The following is a 22,440-nucleotide window of genomic DNA, read 5'->3' as shown; positions in this document are numbered from 1 at the left end:
TTCCAATCACAACTGAGGAACATGTGCCAATTTCAATTCTTCATTCATTGTTCTCTTTTTTTTCTTCCAGCATTCTTTTGCCTCCTGATGATTTCTCTTCCTGTCTACTGACAACTCAGACCAGCTTTTTTCACTCCCATACCTTGAAATCTTTCCTTATTCAATAGTTTTACCCTGAACACTTCTCTGTCAGCTGTTTCTTCAGCTTTTATAATTTTTGTTCTAATTCCTTTTTTTAATTCACAGATATAGCTTGTTGACTTCATAATTTACAAATATTTGAATATCATCTTGGTTAATCTACCATCTTGCATTAAATATAGATGTACAAAAAAATACCAATCTTCTTTATCTCACACCTTCTGGTATGGTTTTTTTTTTTTTTTTTTTTTTTCAATCAATTCCATCATTACTATGTAATTTCCATCCTTCCATAGTTTTTCATGGGTCTAATATTTTCCTTATGAGTTGCCTTTCTAGTATTTGTGACTTATCTAAATTATAGTTTAATGCTACACATTCATTTGCATATAGCCATTATGGCTTCACTACTTTTTTATGTTTTATTTTTGCATTTGTTGTTGTAAAAGTCTTTAGTTATCCAGCAAGCCCATCTCATTTGACATATCCTTTCCTCTACAGCAACTTTTTCCAAACCATTTTCTTACATTATGTCCCAAAAGTATTTACATTTTTTAACCTGTTCAATTTGGCCAATACATGATTCATCTGCTTTACAGCAGGTATCACATTCTCAGAAAGTATAGCAGAACCATAAAATCATTTGTAAACCTGAGACAGTTTATTCTGTTACTTTTGTTTCTTCTTTCCAATCTTATTGCCAAAATCTTATAGTGGTTGAGTTTTTCATACCAAATTCTCACAGCTTTTTCTAGAACACAATTAAAAAGATTGGCAATGGGCCATCATCTTGCCATACACATTTCTTTGTTTTGGTGGGCTGAAATACTACTCCCACAAATTTCACTTCACATACTTTGTGTCACAAATTAATTTGCTTATTTAGACTTTACATCAAATTCTCAGATATTTTATCTATAACCTGTCAATCAGTGGAACCAAGGGCCATACTGAAATCAACAAACATTATTACAATATCTTGTGAATTCAGTAATCTGTGGCAAATGACTGATTTCAGATTAAATATTCATTCAGAATAAGATATGCCCTTTGTAAAACCATCTAGATAGTAATGTAAATGATGATGCGGTGTTATTTTTACTCTGTTTAGTAAAATCTTGTTTTATACGCCACTGGTAGCAAAGAAATTTCTCTGCCATTGTTAATGTCTTGTTTATTGCATTTCTTATTTAGTGTATGTATCAAAGCTACCATCCACACCCCTGGGATTTTTTCTGTTTTACAATCTGCATCGAAGATTAATTTTAGCTTTTCTTTTAATTCTTATTGGTAGAGACCATTTCAGAAGTTCTGTTGCAACGGATTCTTCTCCAATAGTTTTATTGTTTTTAAGGGTTTTAATTATTCCTTGGGGCTATGCAAAGTATTTAGCGATCAGCAGTTGCTCTCCTTTGTGCCAAAATTTCTTTCATGCTCTTCCTGTTGGCTCTCCTTCTCTTTCATACCCTGATGTTCCAGTTTTCGTCTTTGGTTTTTCCTCTTGGGCACTTTGCCATTTGTAAATTTTGGACCAGAAGATATTGCAGTTTTGAACATTTGATGTAGTTCCTGCCAATTTCCCATCTTTTTTGATCCAGACTTATCCACTTCCTCACGTGCATTTCGGCTTTAATCCTGTTGTCAAATAATTTGACTGTTTATTTTGCACGTCTGCCTGGGTTTATTCTTTTAATTTGTCCATTGAACATTAACCTCTATTTTCTAATGTCACTTTGAATATTTGTGTATTGTTTGATTTCTTGTTTGCCCCTGATTTAGTTTTGTTCATCTACAAGTTTTGGACCCAAAATTTTTCTTATGACTGTGTTCCTTTCTTCAGTGTTTTCATTCTCTGTTTTCCTTTCCAAAATTAGAATTTCTCATATAGAGAGGCATTTTGGTTTAATTACATACTGTATTTAACCTCTTAGTTTTGTGTGCTTGGAGAGGCATTCCTTGTGGTAGGTATTTTGAGTAAGTCCATAATCAGTTTCCATCTTTCGGGATCTAATTTCATTTGCTTTTGTTTTACTTTCATTTTTCCATGTGGTTTTATCAAGATATTTAAATTGTGAAACTCATTTATTTTGCCATATTTTGTCTCCATGAATTTTGGTGCTTGTTTGTTGCAGGTCATCTATTCTTTCTTTTCAAAAGATGTCTGCAGGCCAACATTTTCTGCAGTTTCATTCACGAATTTGCCTCTAATTATGTGCTGATGAAATGCCACATGTTAAGATTGCTAAACTGTCTGCAAATGCTAGGCCATCTACACACAACAGGTCTCCGCCCAAAGTGATTACTACTACTACTACTACTACTACTACTATTATTATAATAATTATTATTACAGATCTACACAAGTTCCTCTTCGCACATTATCAGAACAGACACTACTTTCACAGAAGGGTATACGTAATATTCACTGGTCTTAACCTTTAATATCTGCTCTGATGAAGAAACCAGAATCTTGATATGATAAAATACATAAATAAAAATAAAATAAATAAACAAATAAAATAAATAAATAGCTAAGATGGTCAAAACTGTTACACATTATTTATTCTTTTCATCTATCTTCTCACATTCTTCAGAATCACTTGAGTCATGGAACAAGTCACTACATTTGCAGTTCACAGAATACTGATTTAAAAAAGATGGAAAAAGGCACTCTGCTCCCCCTCCTCTCCTGCTGCCTCCTCCCCTTCCCCTCTACCGAGCGAGGTGGCGCAGTGGTTAGCACACTGGACTCGCATTCAGGAGGACGACGGTTCAATCCCACGTCTGGCCATCCTGATTTAGGTTTTCTGTGATTTCGCTAAATCACTTCAGGCAAATGCCGGGTTGATTCCTTTGTAAGGGCATGGCCGACTTCCTTCCCCATCCTTCCGTAATCCGATGAGACCAATGACCTCGCAGTTTGGTCTCTTCCCCCAAATCAACCCCCTCCCCCTCTCCCCTCCCCCCCCCCCTCTCTCTCTCAATAAATATGGATGGATGAAGGATATATTGCAAGGAGAGTTCCAAAGTAATTAATTCAAAGAAATTGACAATGGGAAGAATTCAAATGACACAGGCTGTGAAGCAGTTGTTGGAGTCAAGCACATTATTTTGTGAGGCATGTTCAACAACATGGTGGGTCAGCTGTCTCTTGGTCATAGCTTGGTGATGGCTACTCATGTGGACAGACCGCTTGTTAGTATTCATGAATGCAATACATTGGTTGCAGCTACGATGGTTAATAACATGGCTGATTTCACATGTGTCTCTGCCTTTAATGGAGTCCAAAATGCCTGTGACAAGATTAGTGGCAGTTGGCAGGGAGAGGATTATGGGACAGGTCTTGTATCTGGATCTATTGCAGGGATATGAAACTTGGAGCAAGAGGTTTGGAGCAGGGTTGGAGACAAGATGGATAAGAATATTGCATGAGTTAAGTGGGCAATGGAGGGGTGGAGAGGATCTTTCTTATTTCAGGGTAGTTGAAATCCTGGAATAGAATATGACTGAGCTGCTCTAGTCCAAGTTGATACTAAGACAGGGAGAGATTGCTACTAGTAGCTACTCAGTGGGAATGGAAGAGACGGTTGGTGACTGGGAAGACGAGTTGTCAGAGAGGGGGAGAGTAATTTTGTCAGGCCCATTTGTCCTATCACATAGCAATCAGTCATACATCAGTGTAAAGTGGGTGGTCTACACAGTACTGCTGCAGGGGCCACTCCAGCAGACAATAGCCAGGAGGTTTCGCATGCCTGGTGGACCAGCAGGAGGCAGCATGATCACCACAGGAGGTTGCTGGCCCTGCAGACCTCTGGCCTCCAAGGGGTCACATGGCTGCAGCTAGACCCACCTGTGTCCTAGTGCCTGCACAGAATTTAGGCCTGTGTCTGGGCTGTGCAACGGTAGTTCATGTCTAATGGGCCCTCTGGGCCAGGTTCTGATCACAGTAGCAGTTCATCTAACAGAGTCTCCCCAAAGGAACCATCACCATCTTCAACATAGTATTCAAGCCAGAAACCTACTCTGAGTGGAGCAGACTTTGCCATCACCAGGCTTCAATGACACGTGGCCTCTGAACTTGGAACATATGTGGACTTTGGTATTGGCTGTTGTAGCGTTTTATTAACTTTTTCATTCCCAAGAGAACTGCAAAATTAACTTTGATATCTGTTGGGGCCATCAGTCCAAAAACAGTTACTGTCCCATTCAAGTACAACTCTGACTTAACCACATACTGTCAATGTAAAAACTTATTCTACGGAGGTCTGAGTTCATGAGTTTACTAATAAACTTCTTCTGCATAGTTTACCTGGGCTGTGTACTTATTGTGCCTCCAGTGGTGCAGTAAATACCAATTGGTGACCAGGTGTTTTTCTTGAACTCAGTTTTTCATGAGTTAACATGTCCTAAGTAGATGGTGTTTTGTTTTGTGCAACTTCCAAGTTTCAAGTCAACTGACATTTACTTTCCATTCCAGCGTGGCTAAGCCAACAGACATTGCCTCCCAAGTGTTACTATTTCTCCATAATATTCAACAAAGTCAAGAACTGCTGCTAGAGAGGATGGCTGCAATTACCTTGATGCCATCAGAAATCTCCAGTTACCTGCCAACCATTGATTCACTGTTGAAAAGATTCTGAATGGCACTACAACCATTCCAAACATTTGACAAAAGGTCGAGCTATGGGTAAACTACATTGTTTAGCTTGAAGAACATTTTCTAGGGAATAGTATCCCACGTGATGTTCTGCAGAACACTTTTTGTTTTTGCACTGTGCAGACCCTAAAGTGTACCACTTATTGCAGCAGCTCAACTCTGGAATTGAGCTGCATGTCCTACCATATGAATGACTGAAGTCAATGCTTACTAGATTACTTTGACTTCCAAGTGCACATAGCGGCTGCCTGTCCGAAGTTTTTCAGCTGCCATAGACTCAGCAGACAATCAAAAGCAAGTGGACAGCAAGATTATAGGGTCTAGCTAGAGACGGGTATTTTCAGTAGGCAAAGCCCAGTGCAAACAATCATACACAGCATCCTTATTTCAGGATATTATCCTTGTCTACTCATCTAATGAAGTACTCTCTGTATTTGTTGGCGTTATTCTGAATTTCAGTCTCATGGATGTCAAATTGAACCAGTACAGTAATGGTTGGCTTAGTATTGCATTAATACATTTTGTAGATATTAAGAAAATTGGTAGTCTAGAGTGGGTTAATACACATGATGTTATTGCTTATCATACCTTTCATGCTGGAGAAGTTTACAATAAAGATATGGGTAAATCATATTATACCTTTAGCATGCCTACCGTGTTGAGGACACATAATGAAAAATTAATGCTGATGAATCTGTTTATGTTTGGTGTAAAGATGATGAGTGTTGTTGTAACATATCTGTCATTGGTGATATGACTTTGTATTATAATGAATAAAGTTCACTCTTTATAATTAATCATTCTTCACATTTGGCTCCACACAGAGCAATTGCGTTATCATTGTAACCCAGCTCTGGATGTCAAAAAGTTGCCTCTTATCTCAAGGCTGCCTCAGCCACAGCGTGCTGCTAGTAAGGCCACAGCACTTCGGTGGATAAGTATTCTATGGACTTAGAATATCTTCTTAAGCTTGAGACCAATCACTTGGTAAGTGCCTTCCCATCATTACGGTTTTTGAACAATCCATTAGTTCCTTGGCAGCATTGCAGGACCCCACTCAGGTGTTTGTCACATGCCTGACTCGCCAGACCCAGCCCCATTCTCGGACTCCACACTGGCCCAAGACGCTCATCACAGGCGGACACTGCAGGCAGATGATGCCCTCAACAGCTACCCTGCTGCAATAATTGTTTTGTGACCCACTGGTGTCAACAGTGCTATTGTCATATAGGTAAATGCTTGGCCTTGGAAAAATTGAGCACAAGATGTAAATTTGTCAGTAATTTTTCAAAATGAATGTGGCTGTATTCACCTCTACCCTCCGGAATCCAGAATAGATGAGGGGTCCGGTGTTTTCCCTCCTGATGTACTACATGTCCAGGCCTCCCTATATATGATAATACTCTTAATGTTGACAGAGGTTGTCAATGCTGTTCAGTGGTTTTCCAAATTGATACAGGCTCATCAAAGACACTGTCAATTGGGACACATAATTGCTGCCTGGGCTCTTCTTCACTCTAGGTGTACTCCAAACAACTCAAGAGCTACAACAATGACACCACCATGGTCAGGGGCCAATTTAATGGGCAAATCCAGTACCCGATAGCCTCAATCACAGCAAGCCTTCCTGTGGTTGATGCAGTGAGGGCTACAAACTTTTGAGGGTTAGACCTTTTTAATATCCTGAAGTTGGAAGCCCACAATTCTACTAACAGTATCCAAATGTTCGTAGTCAGCTTATACCTGCGGGGTGTTTGCACCAAATACGAATCAGGTTTTTCGTGGGCCTCTACTGGTGTCACAAGATTTAACCACAAGTCCTGCTCTTCCCCTTGGTTACACACAATTTCTTTCAGAGAAAGCTCCAATGCCTGCAACATGAAGATACCTTGACCCAACTCACCAACAGTCAGTAGGCCCCTTCCATTGTTATCGTATAAAAACCAGATGGTTCGCTGAAGATTTGTGGAAACTTCAAAACCGCGATTAATGCCCATTTCTTCATTGATGTCTACTCTGTACCTAAAGTAAAAGACATCATGGCACGTCCTGCCAGCAGCAACATTTCAAAAAAATTGATTTGCATGGCACATATCTCTGACTCCCGCTAGGTGAGGCATCAAAAAACACCTTGATCATCAACACCTCATTCCAGTTTTTCTGGTATAATGAGCCCCCCTTTGGCATTGACAGGGGAATGGCTATCTTTCAACACTACTTACAGCATCTTACACATGAGGTGGACGGCTGACTACTCAGACGACATTATTGCTGCAGGTAAAAATCTCAAAATTTAGCCGCCAACTTCGACTACTTATTTGGCATGCTCCATTGGGCAAATTTCAAATGTAACAATAACAAATCCTGTGTTTTTCTGCCACAAGCAGAATATTTTGGACATGCTCAGTGCATTGGGCATATGGTCCATACCACTCTACATTCAGACCATCCACAAACTCCCTACTCCCAAATACACTAAACAACTATAATCTATACTTGGACAACTAAACTACAATAAAAAATTAATTCCTCATGTGGTGGCCATCACTGAACCACTCCATCAGCTACTGCAGAACATAGTGATTAAAATTCTTCTGGGTATTATGCCGTGTCATTGCTAAAAACTAACAACAATAATAAACTAAAACCGACGTTTCGGAGCAGAACACGAGAAGAAGGAAAAGAAGAGAAGCTTCCACTGGTACACTTACCATATGTAAAAGGCATCAGTGATCGGCTAGGCAACGTCCTCCGCCGACGAGGTTTCAAACTGATTTTTCGAAGCAATCACAGGATCCACGAAATGAAAGTTTCCACCAAGGATGTAGTCAACATTCTTAACACTTCAGGTGTTTACGAACTACGGTGTGAGTGCACAGCTGCCTACATAGGAGAAACAGGGAGACCTGTCAGCTTACGAGTAGCAGAACATGAACGCTAAGTACGATTACAACAACATAACAAATCGGCATTAGCGGAACCCCACCATGACTGTGGCAACCTATAAGGTTCCAGGATGCCCGAGTACTGGCGAAAGAATCGTGGATCCGAGAACGCAAAATACGGGAGGTGATCAAAACTATTAAACAGCCTGGCAACATCAACAAAGAAGATAGCTACAAACTCCCGGTGTCCTGGCTGCCGGCCATCCCAGTCCAACGGGCCGCAAGCGGTAGCGGGCAGAAGCTATTCAGGACACGGACATATCTGCACAAACAGCTGTAGAACAACTGTCAGTCCACTTCCGCACACACCAGGAGGAAAACTTGTCGACCAGACGCCGAATGCTGATTGGCGGACAGCTACCAATCGTTGACGACGTGGACATTCACGAATAACCTCTTTCTTTCCATTTTCCCTTACGTCATGTCTAGCCAATCATATTAGAGGGCCAATTAAAAGTTTTACAATAGTGACGTCAGACATCGATAGTCTGTAATAAATAGAAGCACCTATCCCCATGCAAAACCAGTAGTGCCCTGAGGAAGGCCGTTGCAATTCGGCCGAAACGTAGGTTTTAGTTTATTATTGTTGTTAGTTTTTAGCAATGACGCAGCATAATACCCAGAAGAATTTTAATCACTAAGACACTGTCCGCGGAAGCCTACTTTCTTATACTGCAGAATATGTCAAGTGGAACTGGGCTTTCAAATGCGAAAAGGCTTTCCAGGATCTCAAACAAATTATTCTTCACTCAATGTGTCTCTCAGCCTGTCACCCTTTCTAGCACTTAATTGTGGCAGCACATGCATCAGACTATGGCTTGAAGGCAGTCCAGTCCCTTGAGGCTGATGGGGTGGAACATCCTGGTTGTCTGCAAGATACTGGTTCAAACGCAACATTATAACAGCCAAATAGAAAAGGAAGTGGTGGCTAACACCTTTGCCCTGAAGAAATTCCATGATTACATGTAAAGCAGACATTTTACTCTAATGACATATCATAAACCTCTTTTTCCACTTTTCAAGGCAAACTCCAACATTCCAGCCATAATGTAAGTCGTCTCCAGTGATAAGTATTTTACGTGTTGGGTTACACCCACAACATATAGTATAGGTCCAAAGCGCAACACGCCAACAATGATATACTTTCAAGACTATTCCTTGGGCAACAGCTGGTGTTTGACTCAGTTCCAGAGGTCCGTCTCCACAGAGATAACAAAACAGAAGAAGCAGTGGCTAACTTCCCCTTGGATTTGGCAGCTGTTGCCTGTCTTTGGATGACCCAGTCACCTGGGAAGTAATTTGATTAATGGACCATTGTTGGCCAGGAGACTGCAAACAACTGGATCAAGCAGAATTGCAAGACTACTGTTATTGTCAAAACGAATTATTAGCTCTCAATGGCATTCTATTGCTTAAGGGGAAAAATGGTCACAACTGAGTGGTGATTCCACAAGTCCTCAGGTAACACATCCTGATACTCTTCCATGCAGGTCATTGGGGAACAGTCCTGACCAAATGACTGGCTCACCACCACATGTACTGAAGAGGTATTGACAATGATATTGCTAAAATAGTCGCAGCACGCTCCACCTGTCAGAATAAACAGGCAGCTCCAGTTCAGCAATATTTTCCTGGATGGATGCATCATCACCTTGGTCTCGCCTCCACTTATGACTTAATGGACCCTTTCTTGGAAGGGCAGTGGTTTCCCATATAAGTTTCAAATGTCTTCAACATCCTCAGTGAAAACTTGGTGTCACCACCAGACACCACACTTGCTAGGTGGTAGCCTTTAAATCAGTCGCGGTCCGTTAGTATGCTTCGGACCCGCGTGTCGCCACTATCAGTGATTGCAGACCGAGCGCCGCCACACGGCAGGTCTAGTCTAGAGAGACTCCCTAGCACTCGCCCCAGTTGTACAACCGACTTTGATAGTGATGGTTCACTGACAAAATACGTTCTCATTTGCCGAGACGATAGTTAGCATAGCCTTCAGCTACGTCATTTGCTACAACCTAGCAAGGTGCCATTATCAGTTGCTATTGATATTGTAAATAATGTACAGCCAAGAGCTACATTCAACATTAATGGATTAAAGTTAAGTATTCCACCATCTGCGTCCGTTTTTCTAAGTTCTAATTTCCTTGTCCTGTTCCAGACCTCACGCCAGCCTGCGTGAGCTTAAACGCGTGCCTTTCGGCTTCCTGTAACATTAGTGGGATGGCTCTCCTGCCAATCCACAACAAAAACAATTCAAGCACTGATTCGCATTTTTTCCATTGAGGGGCTCCCAGTAACCACAGTGGCAGACTATGGCCCCTAGTTTACACCCACTGAAATTGGCACTTTTTGTTCACAAATTGACATTGCATACTGTAATCCTTCCATCCAGTGTCCAACTGTCTTGCAGAAAGGTTCGTCTGCACGTTCAAGATACAAGATGCTGCACCACAACCATGTGATGGATGAGGCACTCACATTGTTCTTAATCTGCTATTGGTAATGCCCTCAAGATAGGTCTGGTCTGGTCAAAAAATTGCATGGCAGGTTGCATCGACTGCAACCCTCAAATATTCACCCAACTGTCCTTCAGGCACCTTTCCGGCAAACGACATCTGGGTGCTCATCTCTCCAAGGACTGCCAACACTGGGTGCCGGCAGCTGCAACACATCTTATAGGTCAGAATATAACCAAGATGCAACTCCAAGATGGCCACAAACACATCGTCTAGGTGCACTCTCACAATGGAGCAATCCCCTCAACTGGAAATCTTCACAGTTTTTTGTTTCCGAGTTGGGCACCTCAACACCCAGGATCATCAGCAGCAAACTCAAGACACCACCACAAAAGGCTGCATGGTTTCCAGTCACCGACAAGGTCAACCTCACACAACACCATGTCAAAAGCAACCCTCCGGGTTCACCGATGATGCAGATCACTGGAAGGGTGACCACTGCTTCCTGGGATTTTACAGTGTGCCACACCCTCTTGTCCATCAGAAGGGGGTGGGACCAAAAGGGAAGCAATGTTGGGGATGTTAGCCCTCCCACGTAGCAAGCAGTCACACATCAGCATCAAGCAGGAGGTCCTCATGGCAAAGCAACAAGGGCCTCTCCAGCAGATGCCAGCCAGAAGAGTTTGCATGCCTGCTGGACCAGCGGACTGCAGTGAGATTGCCAAGAGAGGCCACTGGCCTCATGGACTTGCATGGCAGGTTGCATCGACTGCAACCCTCAAATATTCACCCAACTGTCCTTCAGGCACCTTTCCGGCAAACGACATCTGGGTGCTCAACTCTCCAAGGACTGCCAACACTGGGTGCCAGCAGCTGCAACACATCTTATAGGTCCAAGAGTAACATGGCAGCAAACACACCTGGCTGTCACGTCACACCTTCACGGTATTTAGGCCAGCACCCGGGCTGTGCTACACCAGTTCATTCCTAACGAGCTCTCTGGGCCAGGTGGCGATCGCAGTAGCAGTTCATCAATCTGTGTCTCAGTGAGGAGCCATCAGGATGCTCAACACTGTATTCCAGGCAGCAACGTCCTTTGCCAAGATGTGGCCTCCACACCAGGAATGTGTGGACTTTGGCATTGGCTGCCACAGTGCTCCATATCATGAACTTTTTCATCCCTAAGTGAACTCCCAAATTAACTTTGATATTTCTTGGGGCCATCAGCCCAACAAACAGTTACCGTGTCATTCGAGTGCAACTCTTGACTTAACCACATACTGTCAATGTAAAAATTTACTCCAAGGAGAGATGAGCTCATGAGTTTACTAATAAACTTGTCCTGCATTGTTTACCTGAGCCATGTTCTTACTGCACCTCCAGTGGTGTGGGACACATCACTTTGCATACTTGCAGAGGATCTGCTCATCGCAGATGCAACGATCACAGTTGGTTAGGCTGTATGGAAGGGAGTTCTTGGTGAGGAATAGGTGTCAGCTGCTGAGCTGGAGGTATTGTTGGTGATTGGTAGGCATGGTGTGGATGGAGGTATTGATGAAGCCACTCATGGTGGAAATCTAGGAATGTGCATGCCTTGGTTGGAGAACCAGGCAACCATATAGGGGATAAGGTGTTGATGCTCTGGAGGAATGTGGATAGGGTATCCTCACCTTTGGTCCTGATCATGAAGATGTCATCAGAGTCTGAACAACTGAGTGGTATTGAATTTTGGATGCCCAGAAAGATGGCCCATGAACAGATGGCACAGGATGTTGCCATGGGGGGTGCTATTGCTCTACCATGGACTTATTTCTAGGTGGCACCTCTAAAGGAGAGGCAACTTGGGTTAGGATATAATTGGCCATGGTGACCAAGAAGGGGGTTGTAGGTCTGGAGTCAGTGGGGCATTGGAAAAGGTGATGTTCAGTAGTTGCATTGGGGATGTTGGTGTAGAGAGAAGTGGCATCAACAGTGATGAGCAGGGTGTGGGTGTTAAAGAAACAGGTACTGTGGTGAGTCCGTAGAGGAAATGTTAGTTTCTTTTATAGAGGATACTGATAGGTCACAGGTGATAGGCTGAAAGTGTTCATCCAGGGCAGAGATTCCCTCACTGGGGGTGCAGTAACCAGCCACAATGGTCCTGGGTGGTTAGCTTTAGGAAGCATGTAGAAGGTAAGTGTGTGGGGAGAGGTCAGGAGAGAGAGAGAGAGAGAGAGAGAGAGAGAGAGAGAGAGAGAGAGAGATAGGGGACAGGTTTTGGAATGCATCTTCAATTTTGATGAGGTCTTGCTGATTCTGCTGGATTTGTGGAATGGGGTCACTGAGGCAAGACTTGTGGAGGGCCTTGTCTGACAGCTGCTGGAGTCCACCTGCCAGGTAACCCTTTCTATTCATAATAACGGTGGTGAAGCATTCATCAGCAAGTAGGATTACATGGTCAGGGTCAAATTTTGGGTGGTGTATTCTTTATGCAGATATGAGGTTATTATCTGTGTTGAGGGATTTGGAGAATGACAGTGAGGCAATGTTCGATGTTAGGACATACTGGAAAGTTACCAGGGAGCAATTTGGGGAGTTGTCACAGTCAGTTGGAGGAGAAAACTGAGTTGGGAGGGTTCAATATTGGTTCTGGATTGAGTCTGACTGGCAGAGTTGTGGCAAAAGGGAGTTTTCAGTGAAGTTTACTGACAGGGTTGGGAATGAGACAAAAGGTAATGCCTGATACTTAAGTGGGATTGAGGCTTCTGGAGGGCTGGTTCCTGATTGTGTTGTGGGTTTGTTTAGGCTCTGGGTTCTATATGCTGATAGGAGGAAGATTCTGAGGGTTTGGGAAATATAGTATGTCAGCAAGGCAGGTTTTGACAGCTGGAGGGGATGTGGGGGAGGTTTGATGGTGGCTCTTGCAATGGTAATCCAAGATGGGAGTATGAGGTGAATAGAAGGGACAGCTTTTTGAGGTGGTGTTGTGCTTCCTCTCTAGTTCTTGGAGGGCAAGCATTTCAACCTGGGAGATCGGATGTAGGAATAAGGGATTGCAAATGATGATGATTTTGTGGATGGAGGAGAGGTTATGCAAGGAGCCATGGGCCTGATTTATATGAGCTTACAGGACTAAGTTGGTGAGGGATGTAGTGTGATGGAATTTGAACAGGCATATGTTACTATGGAAGGACTGGTTGCAACTGGCCTGGGACAGGGGAAACTTTTCTGTATTGGAAAGATAGATGGAGCAAGGATAAATAGTTCAGGTAAAAGAAATGTGAAAATATTAAGAAAAACACAAAAAATTCAATAGAAATTAGATAAAGTGAAAAAAGATGGAAACAGGAAGTACAGTGATAAATGAGATTGGGTTTGGGCAGAATGATGCATGCTTGAATAAGGGAAGAAGGGGAGGGACTGTTAAATACAAAATGTGTGCAATGTACATAGAATCAGGAAAGCACATGTTAATACATGTGGTTGGCGGGAGTTGGTGGGATAAATTTGAAGGTCCAGGAATAATTATGATGGCAAGGAGAACGTGAAACACTGGGTGCTGCACATAGGGTCCATGCGGGCGTGTAGCCATGTGTTATGTGTGGACAAGACCATTGATACAGGGTGGCTTTGAACTCAAGAGTGTCACATGATGGGTCACTACCCATTCTACAGATGGAAATCATCTGCAGTTCAGAAGGCAACAATGAAATTTAGGAAAGTAGATAAGGAAAAGGACAGACACTGAATGACACAAGCGATAGTGAACAGTAACAAAGAGGAACAACACTGGGTTGTGGGATGGAAGAGGAACCACTAGGCAGTATCAAAAAATAGAAAATATGGGATCGGATAACAACAATGTGAAAAATATACTTGGCTACTCACCATGTACAGAAGGCTTTGAGTGGGTGCACTGAATAAAGACTGCTAGATGTTAATTAGCGAATGACTACTGTCATCTCCAGTGCGAAGACCTAACTGCAACTGAATCTGAGGAGAACAGTGATCTCAGCTGAGGTCGGTAGTGGGGGTACAGACGGGACTTAGGGTGAGAAGGGATAGCAGGGTAATGGTGGGAGAAGATGCTGGTACTGCCTGTGGGAGTGTGCAGAGACTTTCACAAAAATTTATACATAATTGCTTAGTACTGACAAGCCGCTATCTACACAGCAAGTGTAAGTTACAAATGATAATTGTAAATAGTTATTTTTTCCTGTTTAGTGCAATTAGAGACCACATCATGTAACTGTAAGGTATTTATGGAAGCCTTTTTTGCAGCCTGAAAGCACTGCATTCTTTCTCTGGCAGTCTGCCTTCTCTCTCCCATCCAGGCACTGTTCAGTTTCTGCTCATAGTAGAAACTCTTATTAAAGTTATTGTTGAGTGATCTTTACCTTGCACAATTATAAATGTCTTCTTCATTCAGTCCAATGCTCTCTAAACCCTTCTTTATTTCCTTGAACTATTTATCAGAGACTTCAGGTCTGTTGTTCAGTACATTAAAAATTTGCTTTGTTAGTTGGGTTGCATCTAACAGAAGTCTGTGGGTCTTCCATCGTCTTCCTTGTTGACTGCATCAGCCATTTGTCGTTGCATCACTGCTCTTCTCTGCCTTGTAGTCTAAACTGTTTATCTATTATCTTAGAGCCCAAAATTTTCCAAAGAATCTTGTGTTCAAACTTCTCCACTTCTCTCACTCCAGCCTTCTGCATTATTACGATCTATTCACTTGTGTACAGACATTTGGTTTGAATCACTGTGTCATAGTGCCCAAGTGTAGCTTTTATTGCGATTGTCTTTGTCTTGCCTAGAACATAGATCCTATGAAAAGCAGTGGCCATTTTCTCTCTCATGCTGTCATTAGCTTCTTTCTTGCTAGTTTTAATCTGTACTATTTCACAAAGGTATCTAAAACTGCCCACTTTACCTATTTTACATTAGTTTGTTTTTAGGTGATGAGGCACTTTTTGGATGTCGAAGACATACTTCGTTCTCTCGGAAAATTTGGGGGCCAGCTTTTTTTGTGTGCTCCTTCAGCATGTTTATCAGTTCCACAGCTGTCTCTATTTCTTGACAGGATCACCAGGCCATTGGCAAATGCACTGTTCGGTTCTCAATTCCAGTTAATTCCTTCACTCATTCTTGAGTGACCTTCCCTAACAAACAACTGAAGAGAACTGGGTACAGTTCATCCTCCCCTTCCCCCTATATTGTCTTGGCACATTTAAACATAGTTGAGCTTACTTTGTTAGTGTACTGCAGAGGTAGTAATATGACTTGAAGGTGGTTGCTGTGGCAACAAAAACCAGAAATAAATCAATAGTACAATGTGTGAAAATCGCTGTGAGCAGAGAGGTACAAAATTGACTCATCAGAGAAACATCTTATACCACCTAGTAACAAACTGATCCGAAATTTTCAAATCAGTTGACATAGTGAAAAAACATCAGTAAACAGAAGGTTGTGATAGCATTAGTGACTATGGGTGTTACAACAAACATCTGGAAAAGTAGGGAAATATATTTGCTCAGCAAGAGTGACAGGATACAAATTGCAGAGTAACTGAGCATTCAACATCAAAGACTCATCGGAGGACGAAAAGCACTGTCCAGTACATCTTAAACAAGTAGGTTGTAAGTAAGTTTTAAGGGATGGGAAAGCCACATTGTGATTCAATAGTCAAGTTAGAAAGTTTCTATGAAAGCAAAGAGAACTTCATTACAAATGCAAGCAAAGTCTAAACTTAAATGCCAAACTAAAGCTGAATACAAGCAGAGTAATTTAAGAATCATTCAATGAAACTGGGAGCAAAGTTTTGCCAACTGATCTGACTAAAAACCATAAGTAATTTTTGTCAATTGTGGAAAGTCAGCAACTGGATCAATATCATCTACTCAGTTACTCAGTGATCGTACTGGCACTGAAATGAAAGATGGGAGAGAGAAGTCCGAAATAATGAATTTAGCTTTGATGTAGATCATAAGAAGGTTCCTTCTTTCAGTTATTGCACTAACACCAGAATCGCTCAATAGTGCAAAAAGGCATCTGGACCAGATGAGATATTCTGAGATCCTGCAAGGATTATTAAATAACTTGCTACCGTTCTAGCAGTAGTTTATTGTAGGTCACTGGGCAACAAAGAACGCACAGCAGCTGGAAGAAAGCACAGGTCATGCCCATTTCCAAGAAAGGTCATAGGACAGGTGGGGGACAGTTTACGTTAATGTATTATGGCACTTTTGGAGAATGTAAATTACCTCTATAAAAACCATCATTTTTCTGCAAACGGAGCTCTCACAAAATTCAGGTTGCTTCTTTTGTCCACAAGATCCAAAGTGTCACAGACAACAGCACCCTCATGGAGGTCACATTTCTTCATTTCAGAAAGGCATCCAATACAGTTCCACACTGGTGTTTGGTGAACAAAATATGAGCTTACTGAATACTGGGTCAATCTGAGACTGGATTCAAGACTTCCTTGAAGAGAGAACTTAACTTGTCATTCTTAATGGAACAAAATCGGAAAAATGCAAAGTAATTTCATGAATACCCACAGGAAGAGTTATAGGACATTTACTATTTAAAATATATATATCTGATATAGTCGATAACATTGGAAGCTCTATGGGGCTGTTTGCATATGACGCAGATCCCTGTAAGAAGGTAGCAACAACAGAAGAGTGCAGTTAATTGCAGGAAAATCTGTAGAAAATTGACAGTTTGTACAGAGGTTGGTAGTTGTTACAGAGGTGTTCAACAACCCTAGTGACAAACACTACAGGAGAGATGTTTTGCATCACAGAGAAGTTTACTATTGAAATTTCAAGAGAGTATATTCCAAGAACTTCATCCCACATACCTTATTTACCCAATTATAAGATGAGGGGTCTTTTTTTTTTTCCCACTCGAAAAATACAGGGTCACCTTATATTCGCAGATTAAACTACTGTTGGTGAGGTTAATGTTTTTACATTGTTTAGTGGATTAGTATAGGGGGTCATCTTACATTTACAGATGAAGCTTTGGCTATTGAGGTTTCATACAAATTTATATTGAATAATCCCAAAGGGTAGGGCCTGGCAAAAAATACTTGTGTTCAAATAGGTTTGAGACTTTCCAAAATGCCGAAGCACTCGATACAGTATCGGCCTTGCTAGAATATTCAAGGGATACATGAGAAACTTAGAACTGGCCACTATAACTGTCTAATGCTCTGCTTAAAAACTGACAGTTCTGCTAACTTTAATTTGTTGTATCTGAACAGGTTTAGAATAAATGTTCCTGTACATGTACAAATACTGCATTTCTGCTGCTTTTTAAGTAAAGATAACATTCATAGGTGAAAATCTTGTCCTTCATAAACCTTTACTTTGTTCTTCCAAGTCAATATTTTATTTGGTCATGAGAAACTGTAATGATTTACCAAGTGGGTTGCACATGGAAATTTGGTCGCTGTTCATATACTAGAATATCAGGAAAAAAGATTACCAGGTTTTAATCAGCATTAGAACAAGATGATGACACTCACATGAATTGAGGAATAAAATTAGTCCAGAATTAAATGTTTTACAAATGAAATAAATCGCATTAAACTGACTACAACTGTTATTGCAAAATAAATTACAATGGAAAGACGGAGTGTGGAGATCTTACCAACAGACATCACTACATCACAGGATGAGCGAAAGTTCAAGAACTGGACAGAATCATAACTGTGATCTTTTCTTTATGTATTGGTTACTGTTGTTACATACAGTCTGTACCCTGGCATTGAACAGGTAACAGTGCCAACAGCTGGGCTGAGAAATATGGTGAGTGCGGGGAGAGGAGTGTTAAGCAGGCAACAAATTTCATTGTAAAATAAACCATGAGAATATATACTGTGTACTTCAGTTTTTTATGAACATCTACCATGTTTAAACTGCCGTTTGCCTGAATCCATTTCCAGTAGGAATCGAATCAACTTTAAAATTGGACAAATACTCAACAATAGCACAAATTTATGCATGAGATGCTAAAATTCTAGACTGGGGCCAGTGACGTACTTATGTGTTTAGTGCAGAAATGTTGTCGATGCTCACTATGAGGTATGATGTGAACGAAAGAGGGTGTGCCAGCTGCTGGTTCTAAACAGCTGATGAGAGAGCAGTGCACATACGATATGTTTGCAAACAAGAGACGCTGTAACATTCTCACATCAGTATAGAAGTGAAATCCACTGCGTGTTCAGAAAAAGCTATGTCCTCAGGTCCCACCACAACCACAGCCTCAAAAACAATAACGTATTTGGAAAAAAACAGCCAGATAACTGTGACAACAAACTATCACGTTAGAATGGTAGCAATGATGATAACAAATAGTGATACCACAAAAAAGGCAATGAAGACAAAGATGAATGCAAACAATTTCTTTTTGTTTGTTTTATTTCTCGTGGTATTATCAAAATGTAGACAAACAATAAATGGCATGAGTTTAGAATGTGATGTTAACTTTTTAGGGAGACACCTTACATCAATAAAACCTTGTGATTTTGATTAGTCAGAATATGTTAAAAAATAAATTTTTCTCAAGGTGCCTCTAAAAAAAATGGGGTCCTCTTACACTTGGGCAAATACAATAGGTCCCGCAAAATTGCAATGAAGACATTAAGAGCTAATACTGATGTTTACCGACAATCATTCTTCGCATACACCATTCACAAATGGAATGGGGTATAAGGAAATGATAATTGTACCAGAGAGACCCTCCACCACACACCATAGGATGGCTTGCAAGAAATAGCTTTGATGTTATGAATATGTGATTCTATTGGTGAATAAACATTTTGAAAAACTTAATATCCCAGCATTGTGCAAGAGTAATTTTAAATTTGTCACAACAGAAAAGAATTGCTAATTATAGAATGAGAATTATAATTTGTGCATGGTTGGAAATAGTATAAGCCGGGGGAAAAAGTGAAATAAATGCCTTTGGAATGGAAATACTGACATCATAGAACAGTCCCATGCACAACATTCTCATTCTGCCAGCACAGACAAGAAACTGGAGCACGTGAATGACCTGATTTAGGGTACACAATAGTATTTGTGGTTGGTATATTGCATGCTTCCCCAAACAAAACATGTAGAGGTGTTGAACAGCATATAGAATTAACATGTTGTTACTGGGTACTGTGATTGTTGACAATGTATCACACACTTTTACAAAGACAACCCTTCTGTCTCTGCCCTACAATGAAGAGCTGCATTAATCTGGTTAGCACTTGTTCAGCTCTGTGGAGTACCAGATGTCAGATGAATGATAGGGTAAAAACTGAGAGTTTATTGCATGCTCTTATGACTTCAACAGACTACTACAGAAATATTTCCAAAATTCCAGAACCTGTGGTTCAAATGCTTTAAACAGTGGGAAAGCTTTCCATGACGTATTACGTTCCTGCTATCTCAATGTCTAGTCTTAAAAAAGTGTACCAGATCATCACTTTTAGAGTGAACTCTGTTAATTTAAATCTCAAGTTTCATCATTCAAGTTTAATTTCACATTCAAATGTTTATTAGATATGTTGCAATTACCATTTCCTGGATGTGGATCAGCATGAACGAAACCAGTGTGAAATATTTGTTCAGCAAATGCTCTGAAAAGCTTTTCATCGACATCTGAAAGAGAAAAGCCATAATTCTGCAGTCCTTGTACATCATTCACTTTAGTAGCATGTATGAATTCCGTAGTGAGCACCCTCTGTGGAAAGAAATAACAATGTTCCATTATTACGTGAAAATAATTGACCAACAGAAATACTGTGCACGTTGGAACTGGCCTTAAAAGCAACAGTAACAACTTAATCAACTATTCTCTCCTGGTACTTATAATACAAATAAAGATAAATATAAACAATGCTAATTAACTGCGATTAAACACAAATTGTGAAAACAAGACTGTGCCCATAATGAGACTCTCAGCTAGGTATTACAACTTATTTCTCAGGAGGAACCTTTGTTTTAGATTAATGAAGACAAAATATAAGAGTACAGTAAGTGAAATAAAAAAAGATACTAAAAATTCTAGAGTAGCAAATAACAAACAGTAATGCCACATTTGGAGGCTACATATATAACAACATCTGCCTGCTCCTTAAATATATACAAAAATTTAAGATAGTTTCAACTTGGAAACACACTTTCGATGTCAGACAGTTCCATTGAAGCCCAGTTTACATTAATGGGAACATAAGCAAATGAGCATCAGTGAACAAGAATTCTCTCTGGTGTACCGGTATGAAATAAGCATTAAGATACAAAAGTGTCGATTGGGAACATTTGTTGTGAACGAGCCTTAATTTTTTTTTGTCTGGTTGGTATGGCATCTCTCAAAGGTATTTAGTATACATCAAGTCATGGAACAAACAACAGCATATGTTTTCATTGTGTTAACAATGTCGAATTTTGTACCAGAAAGTGATGATTTGCGGAAAGCATTAATTTTTTGCTTTCATTTGAAAAAAAGGGCTGCAGAGTTGCATCGAATGCTTGTTGAGGCATATGGTGATCATGCTCTATCAGAAGCAACATGCAAAAGATAGTTTCAACGGTTCAGAAATAATGATTTTTGTATAAGAAATGAAGAAAGTGGAAGACCACCAAAAAAGTTCGAAGACACCGAATTGCAAGCAATATTGGATGAAGACGATACTTTGAGTCAGAAGCAAAAGGCAGAAATGCTAAATGTTGCACAACAAACAATTTCTGACCATTTGAAAACTATGGGAAAGATCCAAAAGTGTGGAAAATGGGTGCCACATGAATCGAATGAAAGAAATGGAAAACCGAAAAACCATTTGTCAAATTTTGCTTCAAAGACATGAAAGAAAACAAATTTTGTATCACATTGTTACTGGCAATGAAAAATGGATTTATTTTAAGAATCCTAAACGGGAAAAATCATGGGTTAATCCGGGAAAACCATCAACACCGACTGCAAAACCAGATCGATTCGGCAAGAAGACAATGCTCTGTGTTTGGTGGGATCAGAAAGGTGTCGTGTATCATGAGCTTCTAAAGCCCGGTGAAACTGTGAATACTAATCGCTACAGATAACAAATGATCAATTTCAACTATGCATTGATCGAAAAAAGACCAGAATGGGCCAGAAGACATGGCAAAGTAATTTTTTTACACGAAAATGCACCTGCACACAAAGCAAAACTGGTTCAGGATACAATCAAAACACTAGGCTGGGAGCTGCTACCCCACCCGCCGTATTCACCAGGCTTGGCCCCTTCCGACTACCATTTGTTTTCATCAATGGGACATGCATTGGCTGAGGAACACTTCGATTCCTACGAAGAAGTCGAAAATTGGGTATCTGATTGGTTTGTTTCAAAAGACGAACATTTCTATTGGCGTGGTGTCCACAAATTCAAAATGTATAGAAAGCAATGGCAGCAATTTGAATAAAATGTTTTTACTTTTCAATTCAAAATTAGTGCTTCATTTTCACAAAAAAACGCTCATTTCATACCGGTACACCTGGTAAACGATAGGCGAGAGCAGGTGAACACCATTTCGTCGTGTTTGAATTGTATTTGCATATGCTCGCTCATGTACCCCTGGTTGTCGGTCTTTTTAGCAACCCATCAATGCACTTTGGCTCTAGCAGTACAAAAAGCACTTCTCTGCTATTTTGTATGTTAACTACTCTTGCTGTTGACACTAACTGCCTGCACAAAGGAGTAGTCAGAAGAGAATGTAATGTTGCAGATAGGAGAATATTGATACGATACGTACTCGTGGGATCCAAGCAATCCACAGCACAAAACGTCAAACAAAATGAAATATAATTGGTAGAAAATAGTCTGGCTCTCAAAGGCCCATTTGGACACATGAGAATGACACTTCCTTTAGATGTTTCCATCAGGTGGGAACAGAGTGAATAAGCACAAGGTTTGTATTTCTTTTTACTGAGAAGGAACACCACAATAAATTTCCTTGAATGTAAATAAATATGAGTATGTATATGTTGATTAAAATTAAAAAGATACGAAAGACTGCTCATTCTCATTGCTTATGTTCATGGTACCTGTAATTACATCACTGAGGTATCACAGTTATTTTAGAGGTTTTTAATGTAATAACCAAATAAGTAAAAATCATTTTCCCATGATCACACTCTCTCCCCTGCCCTCTAACGAACTATACAAGGTGTCCCACAAATGTTGTGACAAACTTCGAGAGGTTATAGAGGGTGCCTTGAGGAAAAAAAT

At 40.6% G+C, this 22,440-nt stretch overlaps 1 protein-coding gene across 3 annotated transcripts in view; it reads right to left on the bottom strand.

The window, feature by feature from the left end:
- The window catches only part of LOC124796242 (uncharacterized aarF domain-containing protein kinase 5), a 173,349-nt gene that overhangs the window by 51,432 nt on the left and 99,477 nt on the right, over nucleotides 1-22,440 (bottom strand). For all 3 annotated transcript variants that reach the window (XM_047260332.1, XM_047260333.1, XM_047260334.1), the window contains exon 7: nucleotides 19,754-19,919. In XM_047260332.1, the coding sequence (XP_047116288.1) occupies nucleotides 19,754-19,919 (166 nt within the window). The remainder of the gene's footprint in view (nucleotides 1-19,753; nucleotides 19,920-22,440) is intronic.

Source organism: Schistocerca piceifrons, chromosome 4 (genome assembly GCF_021461385.2).
Source record: "Schistocerca piceifrons isolate TAMUIC-IGC-003096 chromosome 4, iqSchPice1.1, whole genome shotgun sequence".
Classification (NCBI taxonomy): domain Eukaryota; kingdom Metazoa; phylum Arthropoda; class Insecta; order Orthoptera; family Acrididae; genus Schistocerca; species Schistocerca piceifrons.
This window is presented reverse-complemented; position numbering and strand designations above follow the sequence as displayed.